Source organism: Drosophila novamexicana, unplaced genomic scaffold, assembly GCF_003285875.2.
Source record: "Drosophila novamexicana strain 15010-1031.04,08,12 unplaced genomic scaffold, DnovRS2.1 tig00001385-arrow-arrow-pilon, whole genome shotgun sequence".
Lineage (NCBI taxonomy): Eukaryota > Metazoa > Arthropoda > Insecta > Diptera > Drosophilidae > Drosophila > Drosophila novamexicana.
This window is the reverse complement of record NW_020824853.1, coordinates 955,795-979,747: the sequence shown is the minus strand read 5'-3', so window position 1 is coordinate 979,747 and position 23,953 is coordinate 955,795. Positions and strand designations below refer to the sequence as shown.

Sequence of the window (23,953 nt, the reverse complement as noted above, 5' to 3'; positions counted from 1 at the left end):
AGAGATGTCTTTTTTAAATTGATGCCTCTCATTACCAAACAGAACGCATATGCCCTATTGTTAGAGTAAAAATGCGACTAAAAAGAATATGAAGAAAAAGCATGAAAAGTGTTTTTAGTTTTTCTCACACCTAGCCAAACGCAGGCGGTAAACAACGAAAAATGAATATTGAAGCCAAAGCCGAAAACAAAACGTGAAACGTTGAAATTTAAAAGACAGCTGGGATTTTGGCCACCATCGATAACTGGCTATCAATTTGGCCAATTGTTCCCTCTACGCGGCTTACATGCTGCCCATTGTTGTTGTTATCGTTGTTGTTGTTGCTGTTGCTGTTGTTGTTGTTGGCAAAGGCGGCATCTTAAGCCGGTTATCGACAAGCTAGCAAGTCACATAAATCAACATATTCTTGCTATACTCTATCCTCGGGTATTTACAATTTTGCTGTAGAGAATTTTCATTTAGTTTCAGCTTTTAGGAAAGACTGCAACGCAATACACATTTGGAACTAAACTAGGTGAGCCCCAATATAAATCAATTTATAAATGGGGCAGAAATCATTGAAAAGTTATGTGAGACTTAAATACATATATTGCTGATCATTATGAAAAAGCTAGGTATGGGAGTCTTTAGATGTTACAGGATCCGATTCCCATTAATAATGTTTAGAGATATATAAAAAAGTATTATTACAAAATCTGCTGACTTAATTATATGCCATATATATTAAAGATTTAGACGGCATTAAAATAAATTTATGTTCATTTTGTAAGGGTATTCAGACGACGACAGCATGCAGCTGCAGCTTGTATGATTTTTAATAAATTTGCTTAGCTGGGCAAATATTTTATTTAAATTTCATAGGGCATAAATCAAAGCGCAGGCCGACATGAGGCACGTTGCCCGGCTCAAAGAATTTGATTTTGATTTCATTCTTTTCACTTTGAATTGATATTTATGGCCGTGAAATTGGCTTATAACATTGCGTATTCGCCCCGTTGTCTTTGTCGTTGTTGTTGTTGATGTTGTTGTTGTTATTGTTGTTTTTGTTTACAATTAATCCAAATCAGCGGAATGGGGGCGGATGGGCATACAAATGTGTTTGTTATTTTTATTGGCTTTGATTACTTGAACTTGGCCCAAAGTGTTTGGCTCTTGACTCCATATGGGTTCGTCAGTGTGTGTGTGTGTGTGTGTGTGCGTGCGTGAGAGAGTGCTGATGCCGGAAATCAAATGAATCGATTAAACTGCCACAAATGTAGCACAATTTACGACAGCTACCTGCCACAGCTAAGGGGCATTGCATATGTGGCCTGGCAGCTGCCCGCAAGTCGCTTATAATTCGCCTGCCAGAAAAGTGACTTAATTTTGCACCGGAAGCAAGTCATGAATTCCTAAGCGGCTTTATAGCTTCAACAGGCAGCTATAAATTAGCTTAACACCTGGTTGAAACCAATCGAAAGGGCAAAGGGAGCTCAACAGAGAAATTACTCTTGAAAATCAATTAACTATCTTTACGTATACGAGCAAAGGATATGTTAATTGTTCAACTTGCACGCTTAAGAAACAAATAAGGAAATTATTAATGAATATAAAATTTGAAAAAAATAAAAGAAACATTGCATTTAACTTTCATTAAACAAATAAAAGTTCCGCAATCTGAAGATTATTATGTGAGATCCTACTCATATGCCAATAGCTAGAAGAGGTCCGGATCTCGAGCCAGCTATCTAAATATTTAAAAATGGAAAGGTCCCCAAAGCCAGCAATAGAAGATATATATAAATATTTTTGTATTTATTATTTTTTTCACAAAGTTCAGAATTCTGGAGTTTAGTTTACACATAAGAACAAAGTGCTGCTTGTGTGTACTTTTTAATTTTTACATATTTTAATCAATTTCTGCTTTTAGTTAATTTGCCAACCTGAAGTTTTTCCGTCCGTCAACACACTTAACAGATCCACAAATGCTAAACATATACTAACTGACAGACACTCGGCACAAAAGAGGGTATATGTGTATATAATTGGATAGGTAAGTTGGAAATGTTTTGGGGCTGGAATAATCTTTGTGGCTGCTCCTCTGGGGCCAACCATATAAAACGGGCTGCCCACAAAATTCCTAAATGCTGGTGTTTAAACAATTCGATGGCACAAATAGCTCACTGTACAAATTTCTGTATGTTATGTTTTATATGAAATAAAGAACACGCTCTATTTGCATCTCTTATATAACAAGACATGGAATCAATTGAAATTATGGGATATCATGTAATGGCAAAACGAAGCATCATCCACTTTATTGAATGTTCAACTTATTTTCAAGTTTCTCAGCATTTAGAGAAAAGTCTGTCTGTCTGTCCCACTGTCTGCATATCCCATTCTATAGAGTCCATATGTCCGTCCGTCAGCTACAAAAGCTAGATACTTGAAATTAGACGTGTATTTATGTTCTCGAATAGCATCAAATTGGAAAATGGGTATTTTGAGATCGATTTCGACCATATCTCGCAGTTTTTAATAACTAGATAGTAGTTGCTCGTGTAGTATACACAGGTTAGGTAAATTTGACTTTTGGGATAATTGTCCAATTGTTCTTCCAAAAAATCAAAAAATTAAAGGTAGAGCCTTGCGCTTTAGCTTGTATATAGTTGGGTTGCCATGCTTGGGCCCATTCAATTTGTATATACGCAGTCGCACCGGGCATATCGACGCAGCTGCTGATTAAGAACAAACATAATTAACACACAAAAGGGGAGTGGGCGTGGCACAGAAAAACATTTAAAGTGGAATATGATTTAAACTGAATCGAAAGCAAATGGGGTCAAAGAAATGGGCCACGCTGACAGCTGCTGAGGCAAGAGCAGTCGGGTTGGGGGCCGAAAAAAATAACAAATTAAATATACATGAAGCTCACAATTACCAAATTTGTATGCTTAATGTAGGTGCGTGTGCAAGTGTGTGTGTGTGTGTGTGTGTGTGTCGTGTGTTGTGTGTGGCAGCAATGAGAGGCAGAGTCGACGTCGGCGACGTTCGCGGTAATGAAATTCAATCCAGTGTCCATTTCTTGCAATATTCCTGCTGCTGTTTGTGCAGGCATAAAAATTTAATAAGCAACCAAAAGTGGGCTATAATAAAACCGTGAGCCGTCGTTGCAGACGGCGCAATGCGATGAGCCGCTGCTAAATTCATCAGCCCACAAAACCAGCACGCCCCAAATTATGCTATTAAAAAAAAAAAATAAAAAATAAGAAACAAGCCCCGGCACAGTTGAAGCGACAGCACTGGAGTCAAAATTGACATAGGAGACAGGTCTGACAAACAGGTCCTGCACTCCTTAGAATGTGCCTGGCCAGAGGCCAAACGGCCTTTTGCCTCATTAGTGACGCACTTCGGGGTCGACTCAGGGGCCTGATCTTCTTCAACTCATATAGAAAATGCAATTCGAGTGATTATCTGTGCGTTAAACATGTCTTGAAATGAACATGAGCTAACCCAACCTTACTCAAGCTAACCTAACCTAACATTATACAACTTAACCTCACTTTAATGTACATAACCTCATTTGGATTTGCAGAAAATACCTTTGCAGTCCTTCTCAAGAAGTTAATAGCCAGAATTTCTGGCTTGACCAATATTGATAATAAAATAATAATAAAATTTAACAAATGATGCGTTTAATTAAATTCGTGTTGGCATTTGAAATGCATTTAAAAAAACATGCCAAGAAAATTCAATTCTTGAACGGTTGCACACATTTTAAGTAGCTAATAAAATGAAACGAGTCTCCTTTATGCTTCGCGACGAGGAAATACCAAACGCATAGGCTTAGCTATATCTATTATTTTGGACTTCGAAAGACTTGTATATCAACAACAGAATCGCCTCCGTTGAGTGTTCATTCATATCAGGGCCGGTGCAGAATACTCAACTCAGTTGTATTTGAAGAGAAAAAAAGCATTTATCAATGCGCCATGCATAATACTTCGAGAATGGTTTTTCTTCAATGCAACAAATACAAGCACTGAGAAATGTGTCACAAAAAGCGCTCAATGAATGAAGAGAAATGGCGAAAAACAAATGTGGACAAAGGCGCAGAACAAAAGCCAATTGAATTTACCTGCAGCTCAAAGGAAGAGCGACGCTCCTGGGATAGTGGTAGGAGCAGGTGCAGAAAAAGGGGCAAAGCTATCACTAAATTCAACGCAAAGTTATACAATTAACGAACGTCGCTGACGGCCATTGAATTTTGCCTACACGTGACTGCCTCCAGATGTTGTGCCACAGCGCTGCGGCATAATGATGCGATACAACGGCGGAGGGTGGTGGGGCGGCTATGCAGCGGTTAGGCAGCTAATCGAATCAGAAAACCGCAGCAGAGTCGCACACAAAATAAACATGTTTGGCTATCAGGAGGGGTCAATGCGGCGTATACGCAACGTCCGATAGATTTTCAGCGTTTATTTACAAGTCTTGTGCAAATGCGTGGCAGAGTGGCGAGGCGAGGCGAGGGGAGTTTATATTATTTTTGATTTCACTTCCTTTTTATTTTTTATATTTTATTTGCTTAACACCCAAAGCCAGGCAGGAATATGCGGGCGGAGCTATAAAAGGCGTTCCGTGAATAAATCATAAATGCATTGACATGAAATTTCAATCGTTTTGGGGCTTCGTCGATATTGCACTTAAACGTGGCATGCAATCTATTCGACGTATCGAGTTACAAGCATACGTAAATACGTGAGGGGAAATGCTCTGTAATTCGGATCTGTTAGCTTGATGAGAATTCGCGTAGTTATTTTTGGGATTAGCGCGTGACCAATCAATGGCATCCGAAATTTAATAGGATTTAAATGCGGTCTATTTTTGGCAACAAATACTTCCGTATTAGCTACACAAATGCAATCCGGACACTTACCTGCTCGCAGTAGGGCCATGTGCGGCAAAGACGTTTGTCTGTTTATGTTAAATGAAAATCTGAATTTCTGCGCTATATCATAAAATATATTAATATATACAATGGCTCACACGATTTTCAATTATATTCAATTTACTTTTTGTGTGATTTTCACTTGAAATCGCGCCAAAAAAAAAATAACTATATGAAAAGAAAATTCCTGCTGCCGCAGCTGCGACGACCGCTCGCAACGGCTTCGAGTTGGTAAGTGAAGCCGCCGCCAAGCTGAGCGCCAACTCGAAGTATTGCTCCTGGCTCCTACGGTTCATCCTGCAAGTTAGCCAGCAAGCAGTGCTAACTGTTATACGAGGGCTGTTCTAATTGATGCGGTAGCAATTAAGTTATACGCACAGTGGCACACAGTTCGAAAGACATGTTAAGAATTTTTATTTTAAGGCTTGAGAATGATTCAATATTGAACCTGCTATGAATTTATGATTGCTTTAAACGGATCAATATAAAAACTGACTCGCAGTGACAGCTCGGCTACATATATTACTTTCGATAATCGGTGTGCTAGTAATGTCTGCCTATATGTTCTTAATCAAGATGTATTTATAAAAAAAATATCTATCTATGTGAGTGTTATACTTACCATCTGTGTTTTTACTACCCATAATGTGGTTCAAAGTGGTAATCATGTTGTAACGCCGACAATATTGCGTATTTTTCTCAACTAAGGTAGGCTACTTTTGCATTAATGCCAATTAGAATAGATCCACTGAAGAGAGTCGTTTGACCAGTCCAAAAGTGTTTCAGGTAATATTAACTCAAGGCCAGAACTCTTCTAATGTATGTATAACAATTATGAGCTCATAAACGACTTGAACTACAATCAATCACTTTTTCACCCAACTCACGTTTTATTTATTTAAAGTGACATCTTGAAAGGTCATTTGAGCGATAATACACAAGCGAAAGACCAGTGTGCGTTGCTTGCTCTTGTATATTGTAACATGATCTTTGTTTGAACTTTTGACACACAAATTGTAGGGTACAACATTTGTTAAAATGATAACTGAACTTAATTGTTGTTTATTGATGTTAATTAAGCACAAAATGTCTCAGATAACTATTTCAAGGTAATTAAATAGACGGAAACCCGAAAAGTGAGTATGCACATATTTGAAAAGGATGTTTTAGTCTTCATGCACCATAAGGCAAGAAGGGTGAGTACACTGAAATAAATGTTTAACGAGGACCATCAGAAAGTAATCTGTCAAATTTGCGTTATAACTGTGGCATATAAATTTCTTTATGCTTTCTCTGTTGCGCGTGGCCGAAAAGTCATATTCAAAGTTGTTAAGCGGAACAAGTACAAGAAAGTCTCTAATCTAAATAGAGTGGAAAATAAATTGGTTAGTACGGGCAGATAGTCAGTTAGCCTATATATTATGCTCACTAATGCATACAGGGTATAAGAAGCTTGTAAATTATATTATAAATTATTTGGAAAAATGTTTTAAGCAGCACTCGCTGAGGTTCGAAAAGATGTCAGATGCTGTGCACTGCTTGGAGAACTGCTTGCTGCGCAGCCCAAGCGCAAAGCAGGCAGCCTTTCAAGAAGCGCATGGCATAAAGCAGTAGAAAGCAGTGCACGCCCACGTAAATTGAATAAATGCATTGCATAAAAACTGCATTAAATTAATTAAGTCAGAGTACTTAACTAACATAGTAAGTGGTACTAGGTACAAAGAACAAGGCGCTATCCAATGCATATGCTAGGCTGCGTTCAATCAGTGGCGACGCTGGCGCCAACCTTTACAGCTCGAAGCGCAGGTCAGGCACGTAAGCGTCAAGATGATAAGACGCCGCTGTCGCTGCCGCCGCCGACGGTGTCTGCTGCTGCAGCTGTAAGAGATTTGAGGCTGAGCAGCAGCAGTTGTGCGTCTCACAGTTGGTAGGTATAAAAATGCGAGTGCAGGGCCAGTTAGGCATATCAGTGGCAACTACACCTTCGACATGTGGGCACAACTCAGTACAATTGCATTGACATTAAGTCTGCTCGGCCAAGTCACGGCACAGCGCTACTTGGAGCAGCATCCAGAGCAGCAAGGACGTGGAAGAGGGGACTACACCGCCTGCGGTCGACCAGTGTGCGCCACCAATGGATATTGCTATCGCTCATTCCAGAACATTTGCTGCCTGAACTCCTTCAATTTGCAACTGCTCTTCGCTGGACAAAGGGGTAAGTGAGGGGTTATTTAACCAGTATGCTCTTCATCCTTGACATATCCTGCATCATTTCAGAATTTGTGGAAGCTGACATGCAGCACTGCTTGCCAAAACCAACTTGGTTCGACTACAACACACCCTACAGAGCTCGTCCGCTACCCTCGTCCTCCTCCTACGCCTATGCAGCCGCCTATGAGTCGCCCTATTCATACGAGCTTGGTGCTGCACAGGCCAGTGGCTCTCTGGCACCATACCCTTCAGAGTCATATAATCCTTATCGCTTCTATAAATCACAAACACAGGACATCTATTCCCCGACGAACGGGTTTGGGGGAAGAACTGATTATACTGGCACATGGGATCGTTACAGGGGAATGCAGGAATACTTTACTGAGCAGCCTGCACCTACAACATCCACTGCAACAGAATCCACAACAATAGCATCTACATCCAGTTCAACAGCTACTGCCACTGCGGAATCCACGGTGCCAACGACATCAGTTGCAACAACAGCAACCACGGGAGCAAATGCAGCAGCTAACGCTCAATCCCCAGTATCAACTACACCGACATTCGCATTAGGCTCAAGCACGGGAGTTACAACAGAATCCACTCCAAAACCATCCACAACGAGTGCCATAGAAATTACGAGCACAACAGTTTCAACACAGCCTACACAGATCTCAACTGAGAGTTCAACAACAGTCTCAAGCACAACAGCAACCACACCATTTATTTCATCTTCAAGCTCAACAGCTACAACACCATCCATACAAGAGTCTGCTTTAGTAGGGGTATTGAGTACAGCATTTAAGGAAGAATCAATACAACCATTGTCAACCAATTCAACAGGAATGTTCAATTCCTCAGGTATAACACAGTCCACAACAAATTGTTCCACAACAAATATACAACCTGCGCCAAGAAATTTAACAGCACAGCCAAGCACAGGTGCGCCTACAACACAGTTCACACTACCATCCACAACAACACAAGAAACTACACTATCTACACAGCTGCCCACAGTTAACTTCACGACACAGCCCACCACTAAAGCAACCACAATACTATCCACAATTCCATCTACATTAGAATCTAACACAACAACAGTAGCAAATACACAAGCAATCATATTGTCCACAGCGAACGCTACCTCAATAACAACGGAGTCCACTCCATCTGCAACAACGACTACCGCACCACAGCCAACTACCACAGCAGCATCGACAACAGCTTCCACAACAGCATCAACAACAGCTGCTAAAATAGGAACAACGCAGTTCACACCAGTCTCAACAAATAGCTCTACAGCACAGCCAAGTGCACCCATAGCCCCAATAGCTTCCGCAGCATTTATAATAGGATCCACAACATCAACAACAAGTTCTACAATAAGAGCACAAGAGTCAACGACTGTTTCAGCAACGAACTCCATCGCAGAGTCGAGCACGCCCGTTTCCAGCACATCATCCACAACAGCATTCACAACAGCATCGACAACAGCATTCACAACAGCATTCACAACAGCATCGACAACTGCATCCACACCAGCATCGACTTTAGCAACCACTTTATCAACTTTATTAGCGACCACAACAGAGTCCACGCGAAATTTGACAACAGCATCCACATCAAATGCTGCTATTGTAACACCTCAATCCATGCTTGCCTTAAGAGTGAACTCAGCACAGTTGAGTACAGCAGCATCCACAGCAGCATCCACAACAGCATCTACATCAGCATCCACAGCGGCATCCACTGCAGCGTCTACGGAAGCAACAACACAATTGACAACAAACTCCACAGCAGAGCCGAGCAGAGCTAAGGTTCCCACAACAGAATCCACAGCCGCCAGCAGCGACATGAATGCCGTAAGTATTTTCAGAGTGTAATATTACAACAATTTGCACGCGTAATATAACCTCAAGCAATCATAACTCAACTATCTATTTTTTCCCCGCGAACAGAGCACTCTGGTCTCTCTGGTCTTTAGAGTGCCCGACAGCAGAGTCTTCAGACTCGCACTGGCCTCGCAGATAACCCATCCAATAACTGGGCATAAGACGTGCGCCGACGAGACCAATTTGGAGCTGAAAGTTAAGGGCATATCGGAAACGCTCAAGTTTACTGGATGCCTCTTCAATAACTCAGCCCGCTCTGAATCGAATGACGGCACCACCTCGACGAGCCCAACGCCCAACAGCAGTACACATAAATCAGTTAACTATAAGCCTTATGGTTACCTCTTTGGCTTTGCCTATGGCAGCGGTTATGGATCCGGTTATGGACCCGGCTACGGATCTGGTTATGGACCCGGCTATGCGAGCGGCTCCGCTGCGGCGGCTAAGCCCCATAGCTGGGCTCAATATTATCATCGGCCCTAATTTTACTTAACGACCTACCTCAATGGGTCTCTACTATATTGTAAAATAATCAATAAGACTTTTTTATTGTATTCGTATACCTTGCATATCTATAGAGCTATTCACCATATAGGTAAATAAAATTTTGATACCCAAGCGATTGCTGTGCGGCAACGTGACATTTAATACCAAAAGTATTCCAAAATGTTTACCTTTCAGCTTTAATAATACTCGTAGTAATTCAATAATTGATGACTCGCCCGCTTATTGCGTAGTTTCGGGGCTGAGGTGGGTCTTTAACGATTTGCTTGGCTCATCATAAAATCATTTTCCTATACATTGAGTAATATATCCAAGAAATGCTATTGTATACCTTCATTTTTTTCACGAATTATTTCAAGCTGACTGGTGACCTTGACAATTGTCTATTATATCGTTATACGCTGCGTGCCAGTCAGATTAATCACTATCATTGTCATATATTCATAACTCGTAACGTTTTGAAAACAAGAATTTTAATTCACAAAATTTCCCATGGCGCAAAGTTTACGTATAACACGAAAAATACAGATATGAGTGTAGCTCACAAAACTTTCATAAGCTAAACAAAAAAAACCATACTAAAAAACACAAAAAACTTAGTGCTAACCGTCTAGCTTTAACCTAGAAGCGTTGATATAATTAATTACCGAAATGGAGCTCTGGACACGTAGACATTGCAATGATATGAGGGCATATGCCACAAGCCCATTGGAGGTCATCGTATAAAAAGCGCAGCCTGTGCGAGGTTAGACCACAGTCGAGCTTAGGACTCTACACAAAATGCTCGCGTTCCATTTGTTCCTCTGCAGTTTGTTTACGGGCGCCTGGAGCTGGAGTTATGGCGAACCCAAATATTATGCCTCAACGTGCGACTATATCAAATGTCCGGCCGCCAAAGACGAAGTCTGTGCCAAGACCCAGGGCTCACACCAGGCTGCGACCTTTGATAACGCCTGCGAGGTTCAGCGCTATAGCTGCCTGACCGGACAATGTATGTGGATAATCCGAATTCCGAGATCCGAGAAAACGGTTTCTATAATACTTAAAACTCCTCATTGACAGATTGGCACATACTCTACGAGGGACCTTGCGAGTGCCCAGTCAAATGTCCACTCACGTGTAGTCCTGTCTGTGCCGCACTGGGGAGTACGCAGAAAACCTTCCAAAATTACTGTGAAATGTTGCAGTTCATTTGCCATACAGGAGAACGTAAGAACTGCATATAACTCTCTTTCCATCTTATTCTCTTTACTTTCTTTACCTCATACTTTCTATCCTGTTATCGATTCTTTCAGCTTGGAAATACCTACGCAATGAGGCTTGCTTAGAGGCAGAATCCCAATATTCGGCGTATTCAGGACCATTCATTTCTCGTGAATCGTATCCAGTGTATGGACCCCATCCTTATGGACAACATGCGTATAGGTCACCCGCCTATGGCCCTCCAGCTTATGGCCCTCCAGCTTATGGACCTCCTGCCTACCAAGCCCCAGCCTATGGGCCCCCAATGGCATATCCCAGAGGCTACCAATCCCAACCACATCCGTATGCAGCATCGCAGCTGCAGCCATATCATCTATCAATCTCAAGGGACGCTTTGCCCACTGAGTCAATGGATGCGTTTGGCACAGCAACAACCAACATAGTTTCCGATAGATCTACAAGCTCTCCTTATACTGAAGCACCCACATCGACTGAATCATCAACAGTTTCGACAGCAGCTCCAACCAATTCAATTGTAGCGGCTAATGAGCCACAGCTTGTTGCACAAAGCTTAATCAAAGATACAAAATCTGAATCCGATGCTATTCCACAAGATCCATTAGCTACCGCTGTGAACACAACTGCTGTACCTTCAAAGTCCGTTTACGTAACAGAAGCTACCGTCAGTTCTACTTCGTATTCTAGTTCAGATTCGACTTCAGAATCTACTTCGGAAACGACACCTGTTTCAAATGATTCAACATCACCAAGCAATGAACCTAGAAGGGTTCAAAGTAAGGCAGCAGTAGCAAATCGGGAAGAAAACACTTCGGAAAGCAACACAACTCCTGTCGAAGTCTCTTCGAATGCTACATCGGCAGCGACACCTGTAAATTCAAATTCTGATTCCACAACAGAAGCTTCTGCCAGTTCTGGCTCGGAGTCCACCTCGAGTGCCCCACCAAAAGATATATACAGCTCTTATACTTCAACAACTTTGTACTCAAGCCCTGTTACGTCTGAGATAGCATCAGCTAGGAAGGCTGTGGACTTCAAAGTAGATAGCTATACGCCTACAGAGGCTGTTTCCTCATATACCGCTGCAAATAATACAACTCAACTGCCCCTGGAAACTACAATAGCTTCTGATTCCACAACAAAAACGACAGAAACTTCAACTGAAGCATCAACAGTGGGCAACGCACCACGATCTAGAGCTCAAAACTTAAGTAGAGCTGCAGCTGTAAATCAAACACAAAGTACTCTAGTTAATAATACCACTACGACGGAAAGTCCATTAAGCGATACATCAGAGATTACAGCCATAAGCCCTAATTCCACAACAGAAGCTCCTGTGAGTTTTGCCAGTAATTCCACTGCGGTTGAGTCATCATACCCAACAACAGTTCCATCATATGGAACGACTCGACAGTCCCAAGTTGAAAGCTTGAACTTATCCACCTCAAATGCATTACCGAATTATGCATCGGAATCGACAGGTTATCCTCAGGAAACTACCTCCGAACCTCCTGTGAGTTCGACCTCCGTCTCGACACCAGCTTCGACATCGCCAAGCACTGAGCCACAAGTGAGAGCTCAAAGCTTAAGCAGAGCAGCAGCTGTTAATCAGACCCAAATTGATCCAGTTAATAATACCACAGAGACTACAGCCATAAGTCCTAATTCCACAACAGAATCTCCTGTGAGTTCTGCCAGTAATTCCACTGCGGTTGACTCATCGTACCCAACAACAGTTCCATCATATGGAACGACTCGACAGTCCCAAGTTGAAAGCTTGAACTTATCCACCTCAAATGCATTACCGAAGTATGCATCGGAATCGACAGGCTATCCTCAGGAAACTACTTCCGAACCTCCTGCGACCTCGACCTCCATCTCGACACCAGCTTCGACATCGCCAAGCAATGTGCCACAAGTGAGAGCTCAAAGCTTAAGCAGAGCAGCAGCTGTTAATCAGACCCAAATTGATCCAGTAAATAATACCACAGAGACTACAGCCATAAGTCCTAATTCCACAACAGAATCTCCTGTGAGTTCTGCCAGTAATTCCACTGCGGTCGACTCATCGTACCCAACAACAGTTCCATCATATGGAACGACTCGACAGTCCCAGGTTGAAAGCTTGAACTTATCCACCTCAAATGCATTACCGAAATATGCATCGGAATCGACAGGCTATCCTCAGGAAACTACCTCCGAACCTCCTGCGACCTCGACCTCCGTCTCGACACCAGCTTCGACATCGCTAAGCACTGAGCCACAAGTGAGAGCTCAAAGTTTAAGCAGAGCAGCAGCTGTTAATCAGAACCAAATTGATCCAGTTAATAATACTACAGAGACTACAGCCATAAGTCCTAATTCCACAACAGAATCTCCTGTGAGTTCTGCCAGTAATTCCACTGCGGTCGACTCATCGTACCCAACAACAGTTCCATCATATGGAACGACTCGACAGTCCCAGGTTGAAAGCTTGAACTTATCCACCTCAAATGCATTACCGAAATATGCATCGGAATCGACAGGCTATCCTCAGGAAACTACTTCCGAACCTCCTGCGACCTCGACCTCCGTCTCGACACCAGCTTCGACATCGCCAAGCACTGAGCCACAAGTGAGAGCTCAAAGCTTAAGCAGAGCAGCAGCTGTTAATCAGAACCAAATAGATCCCGTTAATAATACGACTCTTTCGAATACCACACCTAAAGAGACAACGGAAGCAATTGAATCCACAACAGAATCTCTTGTCAGTTCGACTTCGAATTCCACATCAGAATCGAGCTCAGATTTAACGACAGTTCCAACATATTCATCATCAACAAGTGATGCGCCAGCCATAGATAATACTCACCGTGCTTCAGATAAAAATACAACTTTATCGGAGTTACCTAACCGAGAAAGTACGAATGGAACCCAGTTGATTGTACAAGTGTCTGAAAAGGATGACGTTCAGACAGTTAAGATCAATAATCAAAGTACCAATCCGAGTCCGACATACGTGTTCATATTTCTCTCCAAGTCCTCAGCACAAAAAGTGGAAGTATGAGCAAGTTTCGAAAGAAATGAATAGATTATTATGCAAAACAATGCCAGAAAAATCAACTAATCCCAATTTATTTATAAGACTTAAACTGTTGCCAATTTACATTTTAATATATATATATATAATTCAGTTAATTGTTTCCTATCTACATCAATATGGTTGGGTTTGGGTGTCGTTCCAGCTGATTTTGGGCTCGGTTCGATCTAGATCCCTTTCCAAAAATGTGGACTTTAATTGTCTAACAAATCCAGTCATGATATGCATATGATACGATTGGTCCCTAAATATTCCCATCACATATATGTAATAAGTAAACTTTGGATTGGTGTCAAAACGAATTTTAATTCTTAAGTACAATTGGTTTTCGATGTGGTTTCGGTATTTCAGGTTTCGGGCTGGTCGCAGTGTTCGCTTTGAAGCCCGTCGCATTGCGAGCCACATTGGGTGTGCCCAATTTGAGCGCCTTGATGGTGCTGGTGGTGCTGGCGGTGCGGTCAACGGTGGCGGCAGCGATGGTGTCCGCGATGGTGGCTGTGGTGCTGGCGACCTCTGGAGCAACGCTGATGCTGCTTGAACTAACTGTGGTTGTGGAGGTGGTGCCGTAGGGCACATAAAAGAATTTAATTTCCTCTCTCGGTGCGCTGCTTGTTTCGAGTGTCTCGCTAATGTTCGATATGGCTGTTGTGCTCGTTATGGCTTGTGGCTTAGGTGTGATTGTTGTGCTGGTGGTGCTCTTGGTGGTGGTGGTGGTGCTGGGCGGCGTATCGGTAATGGTGCCCACACCCGGCACATACAGCGACAGACTAGAGTCCGTGATGGCGTCATAGTTGAGGCCCACATCGGGTATATTGTAGACGCTATAAGCATGGACGGCACGCGAGACGGAAACATGGGGATTGCCTAGGTTCATGTAACGATGGAACTGCATGGGCGCCATCGTTGTGGTTGAGGTGGTGGTGCTGCTGCTGCTGGAGGCGGTTCTGCTACGCTCATTGGCCAGCCTCACGTAGATGTGCCTCCTGTTGGCGGGCGTGGCTGCTGTTGTGGATGTGGATGTGGTTGTTGTTGTGGTGGTGGTGCTGCTGCGTCGCCTGCCATGCTTACGCTTGCCTTTGCCCTTGCTGCCTGGCCTGGACTTGAGCCTGACATCTCGACAGGGTCCTTTCCTCAGGATGCGCATGGCTGGAATTGGGATTAAACAAAATTAGCGGGCGTCACAATTTTACTACAACTACTCGAATATACACACTTTGCTTGGTCAGGCAACCGCGTCGATGCGCCTCACACTCGTTCGCAAAGGTCACGCCCCGATCCTGCTTGGCTCCTGGCTCACCGACCGCACAGACAGGCGCGTATGTTTTATTGCAGATTATGCTGTCGCATTGCGGCAGACAGTGCTCCAGCTCGGTGGGCTCCAGCTCTGATTGGGGCATGGACTCTCATTAGCAGTGGCTCGCATGGAAACGTGCTGCCAACTTACCCGTGCCGTATTGGAAGAGCAGCTTCATGTTGGCCGCCTCCAGCTTGCAGTTGTTCTCAAAGTAAAAGTAGCTGGTGCCATTGGTGGCACACACTGGCTGCCCGCCGGTTCCGCACTTTGGCTGATAGTCCACATACTGATACTGAAAGGGTCCCAGCCGATCGTGGCCACCATTCTGCCCATGCCTAAAGAAATTGTCATACTGCGCCTGTGCGTACTGCTCATCGTTGTACTGCCAGGCGGCGTTGGCTAATCCTATAACCGCCAGGCTTATCAGCTGACTCCAGAGCAGAAGCTGGGCCATCCTCGTCGTCCATTTGAGATCTAGCCGTTGCATCGTCTCCAATTTTTAGTTGGTAAGTGATCTCTGCCGCAGCCTCGGTGCGTTTTATACCGGCCCATTGGGCCAGCATCTGGACTTATCTCCGATTTCAACACCCCCACGACGTGTCGATATGCGGTGTTCGCATCGATGCAATCGGTCGCTGGGCAAATGCATTTTTGCAGTTGCCGCCGCTATCGAGTGACCAACCAATGACTGGGCCAAGATTGCCGGTAAACGGGTTAACGAACGCAACAGTTGGCCAAGATAATGCCCGCTCGTATCTGCCTTTTTAAAGGGGACGGGAAAGTCAGCATACCGACTACATGGTTCTCTATTCGTCTTTCGTCATCTGGCCAAAGCAGAACCTGGCGTAATTCTTGTATACACTCCCTTACTGCCTCGCAAAGTACCAACAATCTCTATAAATTGTTCTCTTCAGGTTGGTTGCATTTTATGGTAGACCTTGATACAAAACCATTAAGAGCTTCTTTGCTTGAAAGCTTCAATCGTTGACGCTCAGCTTTTGCAAGTTTGCAAGTTTGTTTTGGCCATGCTAAGTGAGATTTTTGGTAAGCTCGTTGAGCTTTTTAGTGGTGAAAAGCTTTCATATTGTGCCATACATATATTTGAGACTGCCATAAATTTATAAATTATGTGCAAATTTAAATGTAAAATGCTAAATATAGCTTAGTTTATTTTCTGCGAGGTTTCAGGATTGGCGCACAATTTGGCTGCTAATTTAATAAAACAAAGTTAGTTCATTTTCAATCGGCATTTATTTTTGTAGCACTTAGTTATGTCAATGTATTCAATTCCGTCCGAGCGCAAGCTGCGCGAATTTTCAGTACAGGGGAGGGGTGAGGGGCAGGGTTGGGGGTCTGCTGTGGTCCCTAGCAAAGGTCGATTTTGGTGGGGGGAGGGGGTTATAGGTTAGAGGGTTTCGTGGTACCGCTCGGAACTGTGGTGAAAACAAAATTGGGCATTAATTGTGAGAATATGTTATTCGATTACAATCAAAAACTTACCGGAATTCTATATAAGCGTACAAGATGAACTGTCGTGAACAGTTCATCGATATGGCATATTGCTGCCTTCTAATAGTTTCATTATCAAACAGATCCACTCGATATTTCAGATAAGCATATACATACAAATCACGTATATATATTATGTTCCTTAAATATATTGTATATTATATACATATTTATTGCAGAATATGTACATATACAGCACGGTCATGTTCGACGCAAACTGCGCGCCCCCAAAGTGGCCTCAAGCTGAGGGCGTGGTACCGTCGTGCTAAATAATATAATGTATATGTATAATAGGGAACAATTATGTGTATTGCCAGAGAGGGAACTTACTACTACTACTCTTATCTTTGAGAGATAAGTATGTATGGTAAAATAAAAACTTCCATTAGCATACAGAAACTATATATATCAATAATTGAAATTAGTTTTAATTGAATAAGAGTTGTCAGTCGGCTACTCACAAATTATTTTTTTATGTGCGGTAACTGTCTCCGCATACATTCTTACATCTAGTAACTCATCGATAATAAGCATCAGTATTCGTTGGTGGATCTGTTTTGATAAGATTCAAACAGGCAACCAGAACACGTCCAGCAATCAGTTGGATCTATTTATTGGTAAATAGATTTGTGAGAGAATTATTTTCTATTCTAATATATATCAGTACCCATTTTTGATATATATTTGTATTAGAATGGCAATTACTCAATTCCTGTCATATTGGTTAAATTTCCAATTTATTTTATTTCAGTTCCAATTTCTATCAATTTCTGTTCGTATTTGTATTTGCCTATTTTACTCCCTATTCTACGTTTGTTCCTATTAACCTATATCTATATCCATCTTTTTTATATATCTGCTTCGATTTTTGTATCGATTACCGTTTCTAAGACTCCTCGTCCCCACGTTTCGATTTTTTTTATCCCTATATGCCTTCTCGCTTTTATTCCAGTTTTCTATGTTCCTATGTCTATAATTGCAGCTTCTTTCATGCATATTCCTATTTTTTCCATTCTATCGACCCATCTAGCTTCTTAAGACGGTTCTCACTTACCTGGCGTGTTCCATTATAGTCAGTGAAGTATTGGATTATCGGTAAGTCTTGGTTTTTCCATTGTTGAGGCTAATTCGTTCAATGGGATACGCTCCGCACAGCTTGAGGTATGTTGTTTTTATCGTGTGTGTGTGTGTGTGTTTTTTTTTATCTACATCTAGGTGTAGATGAACACTTGCAGAACTTTCGTACGTCCAGTTATAAAATTTTTCGTCCCTTTATGCACAATTAAACACAAATATCAATCAAGCAAACTCAGTTTCTTTGAGTTACAATTTACAACATATTTCACGCTTTTCAATTTCGCTTCTTGCCAAAAAAAAAAAAACACAAATTTTGAAAACCCGAAAGGATTACGAAAAATAATATGATATGTAATTTTTTCACTTTTCAATTTTTAGCCGAAAAAAGAGTTGTTTTCCAGATGAGCTCTGGGAGTAAACTGATATAATTTCATAAGAGCACCGGCTCCTTGGGGTTGAAAGTCGAAAGCAACGCCCACTAGATCTAAAAAGAAACCCGAATATAATTGATGTGACATTTAAAGCAACGCACTTCTGATTATCTTAACTCGCAGCATTTAGTATGAATTTGGACCTGATAAGAATATGACGTGAATAAGCCGCAAAGAATGGAAATAAACCCAATTTCCATAGCTAATGGCTTTTTGGGAAACTGAAATGTTTTCCTTTAATCGCGCAACAACTTTTAATCATACTCGCGGCATTTGATTATCTCATGGCCAGCCAATAATTGAGTTCTAATCGTTCTCCGTAGAGCTGAGCCAAATTCGTTTGGCAATTTGCCCAAATATCATCTCCCGTTTGCCGCACATCGTAATCACATGTGTGCCCGATGCAGAAAACTCCCTCAAAAAGTAAGAAACTGTGTGTTGCCAGCATCTCATCAGCTCATCAAGATGTTAACAACCTCCCCAAAAGAAAATAAATAAAAAAATGCCCATCGATCATCATTGCTACCCAAGCCCCCCGCAAGCCCCCTGCCCAACCACTCGTTTGTGCCCATAAATTGTATGAATTATTTAAATATTGATTTATTAGTTGAAATTTTTCATCTAATTTAATAGGGTGAACGGCCCAGTGCCTGTGCTGAGAGAGGAGAGCAAAGAGCGTGGGGGCAAGGCGCAGGGCGCAGGGGGCGGGCTTAGGTATATGCTTCAGTTTGCAATAAATTTACGAGGGGAATGGAACGGGCAGGGGAGGGAGGGTAGGGAGAGCGGTGTGGGCAGTTGGCATATGCTGCCATATTCGATGTGTGTGTGTGTGGAAAGGCATAAATGAAAAAATTGAAAATTAAATGTGGGAAAAGCTGCTGAGAAGCCTTTGACAAGAGGCTGAAACATGGCCGCAGATTGTTGTAAGCTGTTATTGCAAATGTTATTCCCGTTGTTGTTGCTATCCGTGTTGTTGTTATCTGGCTAAATGTTGTCTGGCTAAATGAAAACTCGTTTATTAATCTGCTAGTGCGTGCGTCGTTGTGTGTGTCGCTGTGTGTTATACTCAAGCAAAGAACAGACGCCTTTTAGCACCAGCCAACGCACGCTTCAAATGCCCACCACACACACACACACACAGACACACACACATACACACGCATGTGTGCGTATGCAAAGTTTATCCAGCGTCCGCTTCTGCACATTAATTTACTGACCTTTTTGTGCCTTTCGCATAGTTTTCCAACTGCGTCCCAAACAGACAACCTCCTAGACACACACACACACACGCACACACACGCACACACACGCACACACACGCACACACACGCACATACACACACACCCACGCCTGGACACACCCCATCACACCGATTTCGGCTACCTAGTGAACACTGCCAACAGACTACACCACATGACCGCCATACACTTGGGCAACGCACAGCTCTGCCGTGTCCGCGACCATGTCCGTGTCCGTTTCTCCCGTTTCTACTTAACAAAATGCGGTTTGCAGTGGGCGTATGAAATACTTGCCCAGGGCAGGCAGAGGGAGCTGAATGAGCAGGCAGTGGACAGCTTTGAAGTTGGGGTACGTTATTGTCCGTCGCAAAACATTACATCGTATGATGAATTTGTGACATTTTTGCAGTTTGTTTGTTTATTTATTTTTTGTGCTTTCTATTTATACCCTGAACCCATTAAAAATGGGTATAGGGGTATATTGTATTTGTGCAAAATCCAAATCTATGTAACAGGCAGAAGTAAGTTTTTCCGACCCCATAAAGTATATATATTCTTGATCCGACCCCATAAAGTATATATATTCTTGATCAGCACCAATAGCCGAGTCGACCTAGCCATGTCTGTCTGTGTGTCCGTCCGTCCGTATGTATGAATGCAAGGATCTCAGAACCTATAAGAGCTAGAGACTTGAAATTTTAGATGTAGATGCTCCTAGCTCCCGCGCACATCGAGTTTTTTCCGATAATCGATAACTTACTCCGTTTCCAAGCAATTGATAAAAATCGATATCGATATCCTGTTTTTTGGGCAATTTTGGTAAAGAATAAGAGCTAGAGTCACCAAACTTGACATATAGATTCTAAAATAGAATATATATATGCATTTGATGTTGGAAGAAGAGGGTTCAGGGTATTCCCTAGTCGGGAGCTCCCGACTAGAACCTCTTACTTGTTTTACTTTGCTGTCGTCCTGCATCATCAAACACACACACACACACACTGAAAGATATAGACCAAGCTACCCTGTAGAGTATTAAAATCCCATTGAAAAAATGCTCCATATATAGCATCGTAATGCACTGACATATACTCTTTGGCCAGACCACATCGATCTCTTAACATATCTATATATTTATGCATTATTTCCAAATTTAAATCAAGTTTGTTCTTGGCTTTGCCTAGCGTCCAAGCTAATGTCTCGATAAAGAACAAAATATCATATATAAAGCGAAACAAAACTCCAGCTCTATTGAAGACTATTCAGTGGGAAAACTTTTCAAATGTCAACTCAAGTTAGTTAATTGATTGTAATGACATACCCTTTGATCAGTGAGTGGTTTGTAATTATTTTCAGCTGAACTATTCTGAAATAATAATGTAATTGGATTTATTTTTTCTGCACACAACATACAATTGGAGCTCAGTGGGGCTTGTGGGGCATAATGCAGTTTGTGTTTAATAAGTAATTGGTTTTATATATCTATATATATTTGTATGTGTGCAGTTGCTGAGAAAGTGCAGTGTCACAAGCATTTCCGTCGAAACGAATTATATTACAATATTTCCATTGAAGTCCATTTCAATTGCTGCTAACGAAGAGCAAACAATTTGCTGTGATTTTAAGCTGTCACAAAGTTTTTGTTTAGTTTATCATTTGGAATTCTGGGAAGTGAACAAGAGATATATTTTAAATAGAATGCACTTGCCGCTTAAATATGAAATTTATTACTCAAACAAATAATACGTATTCTGTAAATGAAAATTTGCTTGCCAGACAAAATGGCGTTTCCCAAAAGCGGATATTCAAAAACTAAAAAAAATTCGAGTGTTAAGATTACTAAAATAGTAAAAATTATAGAAATAATAAGATTAACAATAATATATATACGAAGTATAATGATAATAATAAGATCAATAATGTTAATAATAACACTAACAATAACAACAGTAATAATAATAATAATGATGGTAATAATACTCACACTAATGATAATAATAATAGCATTAATACTAATATAATTCTAAAAATTTTAATAGCAATAAAATTCGTAATATTTATAAAACTATAAATATAACTTTTATATAAGTACTATAAGAAACAAAAACAAAACCTTTGCAGCAGACGCAGCACCAAGTCATAGATAAATTGGGCCCAAAATATAAGAAAAGGTTGGGTACAAATAAAGCTCACTGCGTATCTTGTTAGTGAATATATACAGATACATTTGCAGAAGATCGGGCAATTGTAAATTGAAAATCCAATTATTTGATTGAATTTTTAAACATACTTGGCGAAGGTATAAGACATACTAGTCTGGATTGAGAACTGGATTGTACGCTGTGGAAAGCCAGATTCGCGAACTAAATATAATCCCCCAATTATTTCTTAATATTAACTGATGCTAACAATAAAAATTGACAGCTTAGTTGATGGTCGAAATGAATATATGTAGTTAATACTGTCGGTCTACAATAATTCAAAACCATTTATTTACCATTTATTCTACGCTATTCAAAGAAACCTTTTTTAATCTTTGGGTTATCCGCACCAAATCCTAGGCACTAGAAAACGTTAGGTTACGTTTAGAGTGCATACACTTTATTCTGTATACATTTCACACTAATTCTTTTTTCCCAAATGAATTATTAAATGTTATTTATTTTGAGTGTGGCACAAACAATGTGGCATGCCACACGGAGAAGCTTGTAAAACACTCTTTTATTTCGTATCTGCCAACTTGAAGCACTCGGGCTGCACAGCTATGGTGCGTTCCTTTGTTTGCAATAGTTTTATAAATTCTATCTATTGTTCCGCACACATACACACGCAGACCCACAAACACATATGCAGATTACTCTGTTGGGATGAAGCGAGGTTGCGCTGAGGTCCAGAATGCTTTAAACTTTTCACAGCTCTAAGAGTTGACGCTACTCGTTGGGCTGTTGATCCGCAATATTGCTACAGATGCAGCAGTCAGATAAAAGATAAACGATAATATATAAAAGATGCTGTCATATTTGAAGGGCTTTATTGGCTGACAGCTGCAAAGCGACTGCCGCAGCGTGCCTTGAGAATTACGAAAGGGCTAAGTAGGCTGGATCCTCTATTTGGGCAGTACTCAGTAGTGTTTCAGATTCAGTAAACCCCCCTACTCCCATTAACCACCGTTTTCAAGTATAGCTCTCGATCAAGGCCCGCAATTTGACATGGACAAGCAGTGCAAAATGGCGGAGCAGGGTAAGCACTGCTGTGCATCAATGAGCACTGCTTGCAGCATAACCTCACTTGCAATCACATTTGTAGAGTTGCCGCTGCTGTTTCGAATTGAGAACTTCTTCAATATGATCTACGCATACATTCTGGCCAATTCTAAAGACTGCTGGACAGCAATACCAGCGCCCGACGGCATCATGCGCTGGTGCAGCGCCAGGGGCATCCATCAGTGGTGGTGCCTATACCCAGCGGAGCGGCCAGATCCGAGTGTTCCGTTTCAAGTTTTAGCATTGGAACGCGTGTCGCAGAGTATGCTTAATGGGCATTTTAATGTTGTAAATTCTCAATTATAAATTCTTAATGCTAAATTCTAAATTCCTGACTAAGAAACGTTGCTGGAATTGATGCGTTCGTAAACTCCCCCAATCCCAATCCCCCCACTGGCAATCATGAGCTTAGTCATGACACTTGTAGCTGGTGTTGTTGTGATCGCCTTCCATCATCATGGAATCGTCTTCGTGATATTCATCGACTTGACATTCCTCGGCCACTTCCATTGTGTTGAGGTCGTCACATTCGTCGGTGATCTCCATTATCTCGATAGTCGTCTCAATTTGCCCTTGAGAGAGGGGATCCACTATGTCCAGATCGGCCGGCGGCATGGTAACAGTCGGCACATTTGAGTCCATGTCCTCGTCGGCCTGCACCTGTTCCTCCAGCGACTGCATCAGCATCATCATAAGCAGCGGTTTGCTCTGCGACAATCTGAAGATCTTTGGATCCGTGTCGGCAACCATTATTTCAAAGATTCGCTTCTGAATAAATCACTCTTAAATATATATATATATATATATATATATATATATATATATATATATATATATATATATATATATATATATATATATATATATAGTGGATATATGTACTTATATATAGTTATATATAACCGTTTCACACAACTTGTCGCGGTTTTTTACACACTCGTGCTCTTGAGAACCGAATATTTATATATATATATATTGTTCAATAAATACTTCTACATAGACACACACTAAAATTTGACAAAAACTGCCTTGAGCTTAGCTATAGCAAACGTCTTAACAGCTTTTGACAGCTGATAAAAATGTAACTAGAATCTCATTTTGCCAACTGGGCGCATATCCCAGGCTTCTTGAGGATCCCGCTTGCAAACGGACCGCAGAGCTCCGGAAGGACATTCAGGATGCTCGCAACTATTTCTCTCTATCATTCCCAATACTCTTTTTTTGTTAAATATTGCACATTTTACACAAGCTAATTCTATTTTCTATAAAAGATGCCAAAATTGGCATCTACAAAATATAGTTAGAA

At 41.5% G+C, this 23,953-nt stretch overlaps 4 protein-coding genes across 4 annotated transcripts; 2 read left to right on the top strand and 2 right to left on the bottom strand.

Moving 5' to 3' along the window:
* Positions 1–6,666: 6,666 nt before the first annotated feature.
* LOC115767341 (cell wall protein DAN4-like) lies at positions 6,667–9,513 on the top strand. Its single transcript, XM_030711592.1, has 4 exons — positions 6,667–6,854; positions 6,955–7,142; positions 7,205–8,238; positions 9,097–9,513. The coding sequence occupies exons 1-4, from the start codon at positions 6,667–6,669 to the stop codon at positions 9,511–9,513; spliced, it is 1,827 nt and encodes a 608-aa protein (XP_030567452.1).
* Positions 9,514–10,314: 801 nt separating this feature from the next.
* Positions 10,315–13,801, top strand: LOC115767340 (mucin-5AC). The gene is made up of 3 exons (XM_030711591.1): positions 10,315–10,525; positions 10,597–10,743; positions 10,830–13,801. Exons 1-3 carry the CDS (start codon positions 10,315–10,317, stop codon positions 13,799–13,801), a joined length of 3,330 nt encoding a protein of 1,109 aa, XP_030567451.1.
* Positions 13,802–14,138: 337 nt separating this feature from the next.
* LOC115767378 (cell wall protein DAN4) lies at positions 14,139–18,130 on the bottom strand. The gene is made up of 7 exons (XM_030711638.1): positions 17,692–18,130; positions 17,099–17,244; positions 16,968–17,036; positions 16,629–16,902; positions 15,279–16,561; positions 15,048–15,218; positions 14,139–14,980 (listed from the first exon to the last, which is right to left on the bottom strand). Exons 5-7 carry the CDS (start codon positions 15,613–15,615, stop codon positions 14,139–14,141), a joined length of 1,350 nt encoding a protein of 449 aa, XP_030567498.1. The 5' UTR covers positions 15,616–16,561; positions 16,629–16,902; positions 16,968–17,036; positions 17,099–17,244; positions 17,692–18,130.
* Positions 18,131–22,694: 4,564 nt separating this feature from the next.
* On the bottom strand, positions 22,695–23,651 carry LOC115767357. Its single transcript, XM_030711614.1, has 2 exons — positions 23,530–23,651; positions 22,695–23,415 (listed from the first exon to the last, which is right to left on the bottom strand). The coding sequence occupies exon 2, from the start codon at positions 23,395–23,397 to the stop codon at positions 23,056–23,058; it is 342 nt and encodes a 113-aa protein (XP_030567474.1). The 5' UTR covers positions 23,398–23,415; positions 23,530–23,651; the 3' UTR covers positions 22,695–23,055.
* Positions 23,652–23,953: the final 302 nt, after the last annotated feature.

Excerpts from the sequence above, each read along its gene's own strand:
- LOC115767341 (XM_030711592.1), top strand. The coding sequence starts at position 6,667 with ATGCATATGCTAGGCTGCGTTCAATCAGTGGCGACGCTGGCGCCAACC. Across the intron at positions 6,855-6,954 it reads AGTTGTGCGTCTCACAGTTG|TCTGCTCGGCCAAGTCACGG; the intron begins GTAGGTATAAAA and ends ATTGACATTAAG. Across the intron at positions 8,239-9,096 it reads TAGAATCTAACACAACAACA|AGCACTCTGGTCTCTCTGGT; the intron begins GTAGCAAATACA and ends CCCCGCGAACAG.
- LOC115767340 (XM_030711591.1), top strand. The coding sequence starts at position 10,315 with ATGCTCGCGTTCCATTTGTTCCTCTGCAGTTTGTTTACGGGCGCCTGG. Across the intron at positions 10,526-10,596 it reads TAGCTGCCTGACCGGACAAT|ATTGGCACATACTCTACGAG; the intron begins GTATGTGGATAA and ends CCTCATTGACAG. Across the intron at positions 10,744-10,829 it reads CATTTGCCATACAGGAGAAC|CTTGGAAATACCTACGCAAT; the intron begins GTAAGAACTGCA and ends CGATTCTTTCAG.
- LOC115767378 (XM_030711638.1), bottom strand. The coding sequence starts at position 15,615 with ATGCAACGGCTAGATCTCAAATGGACGACGAGGATGGCCCAGCTTCTG. Across the intron at positions 15,219-15,278 it reads GCTCTTCCAATACGGCACGG|AGCTGGAGCCCACCGAGCTG; the intron begins GTAAGTTGGCAG and ends TGCCCCAATCAG. Across the intron at positions 14,981-15,047 it reads CGGTTGCCTGACCAAGCAAA|CCATGCGCATCCTGAGGAAA; the intron begins GTGTGTATATTC and ends TCCCAATTCCAG.
- LOC115767357 (XM_030711614.1), bottom strand. The coding sequence starts at position 23,397 with ATGGTTGCCGACACGGATCCAAAGATCTTCAGATTGTCGCAGAGCAAA.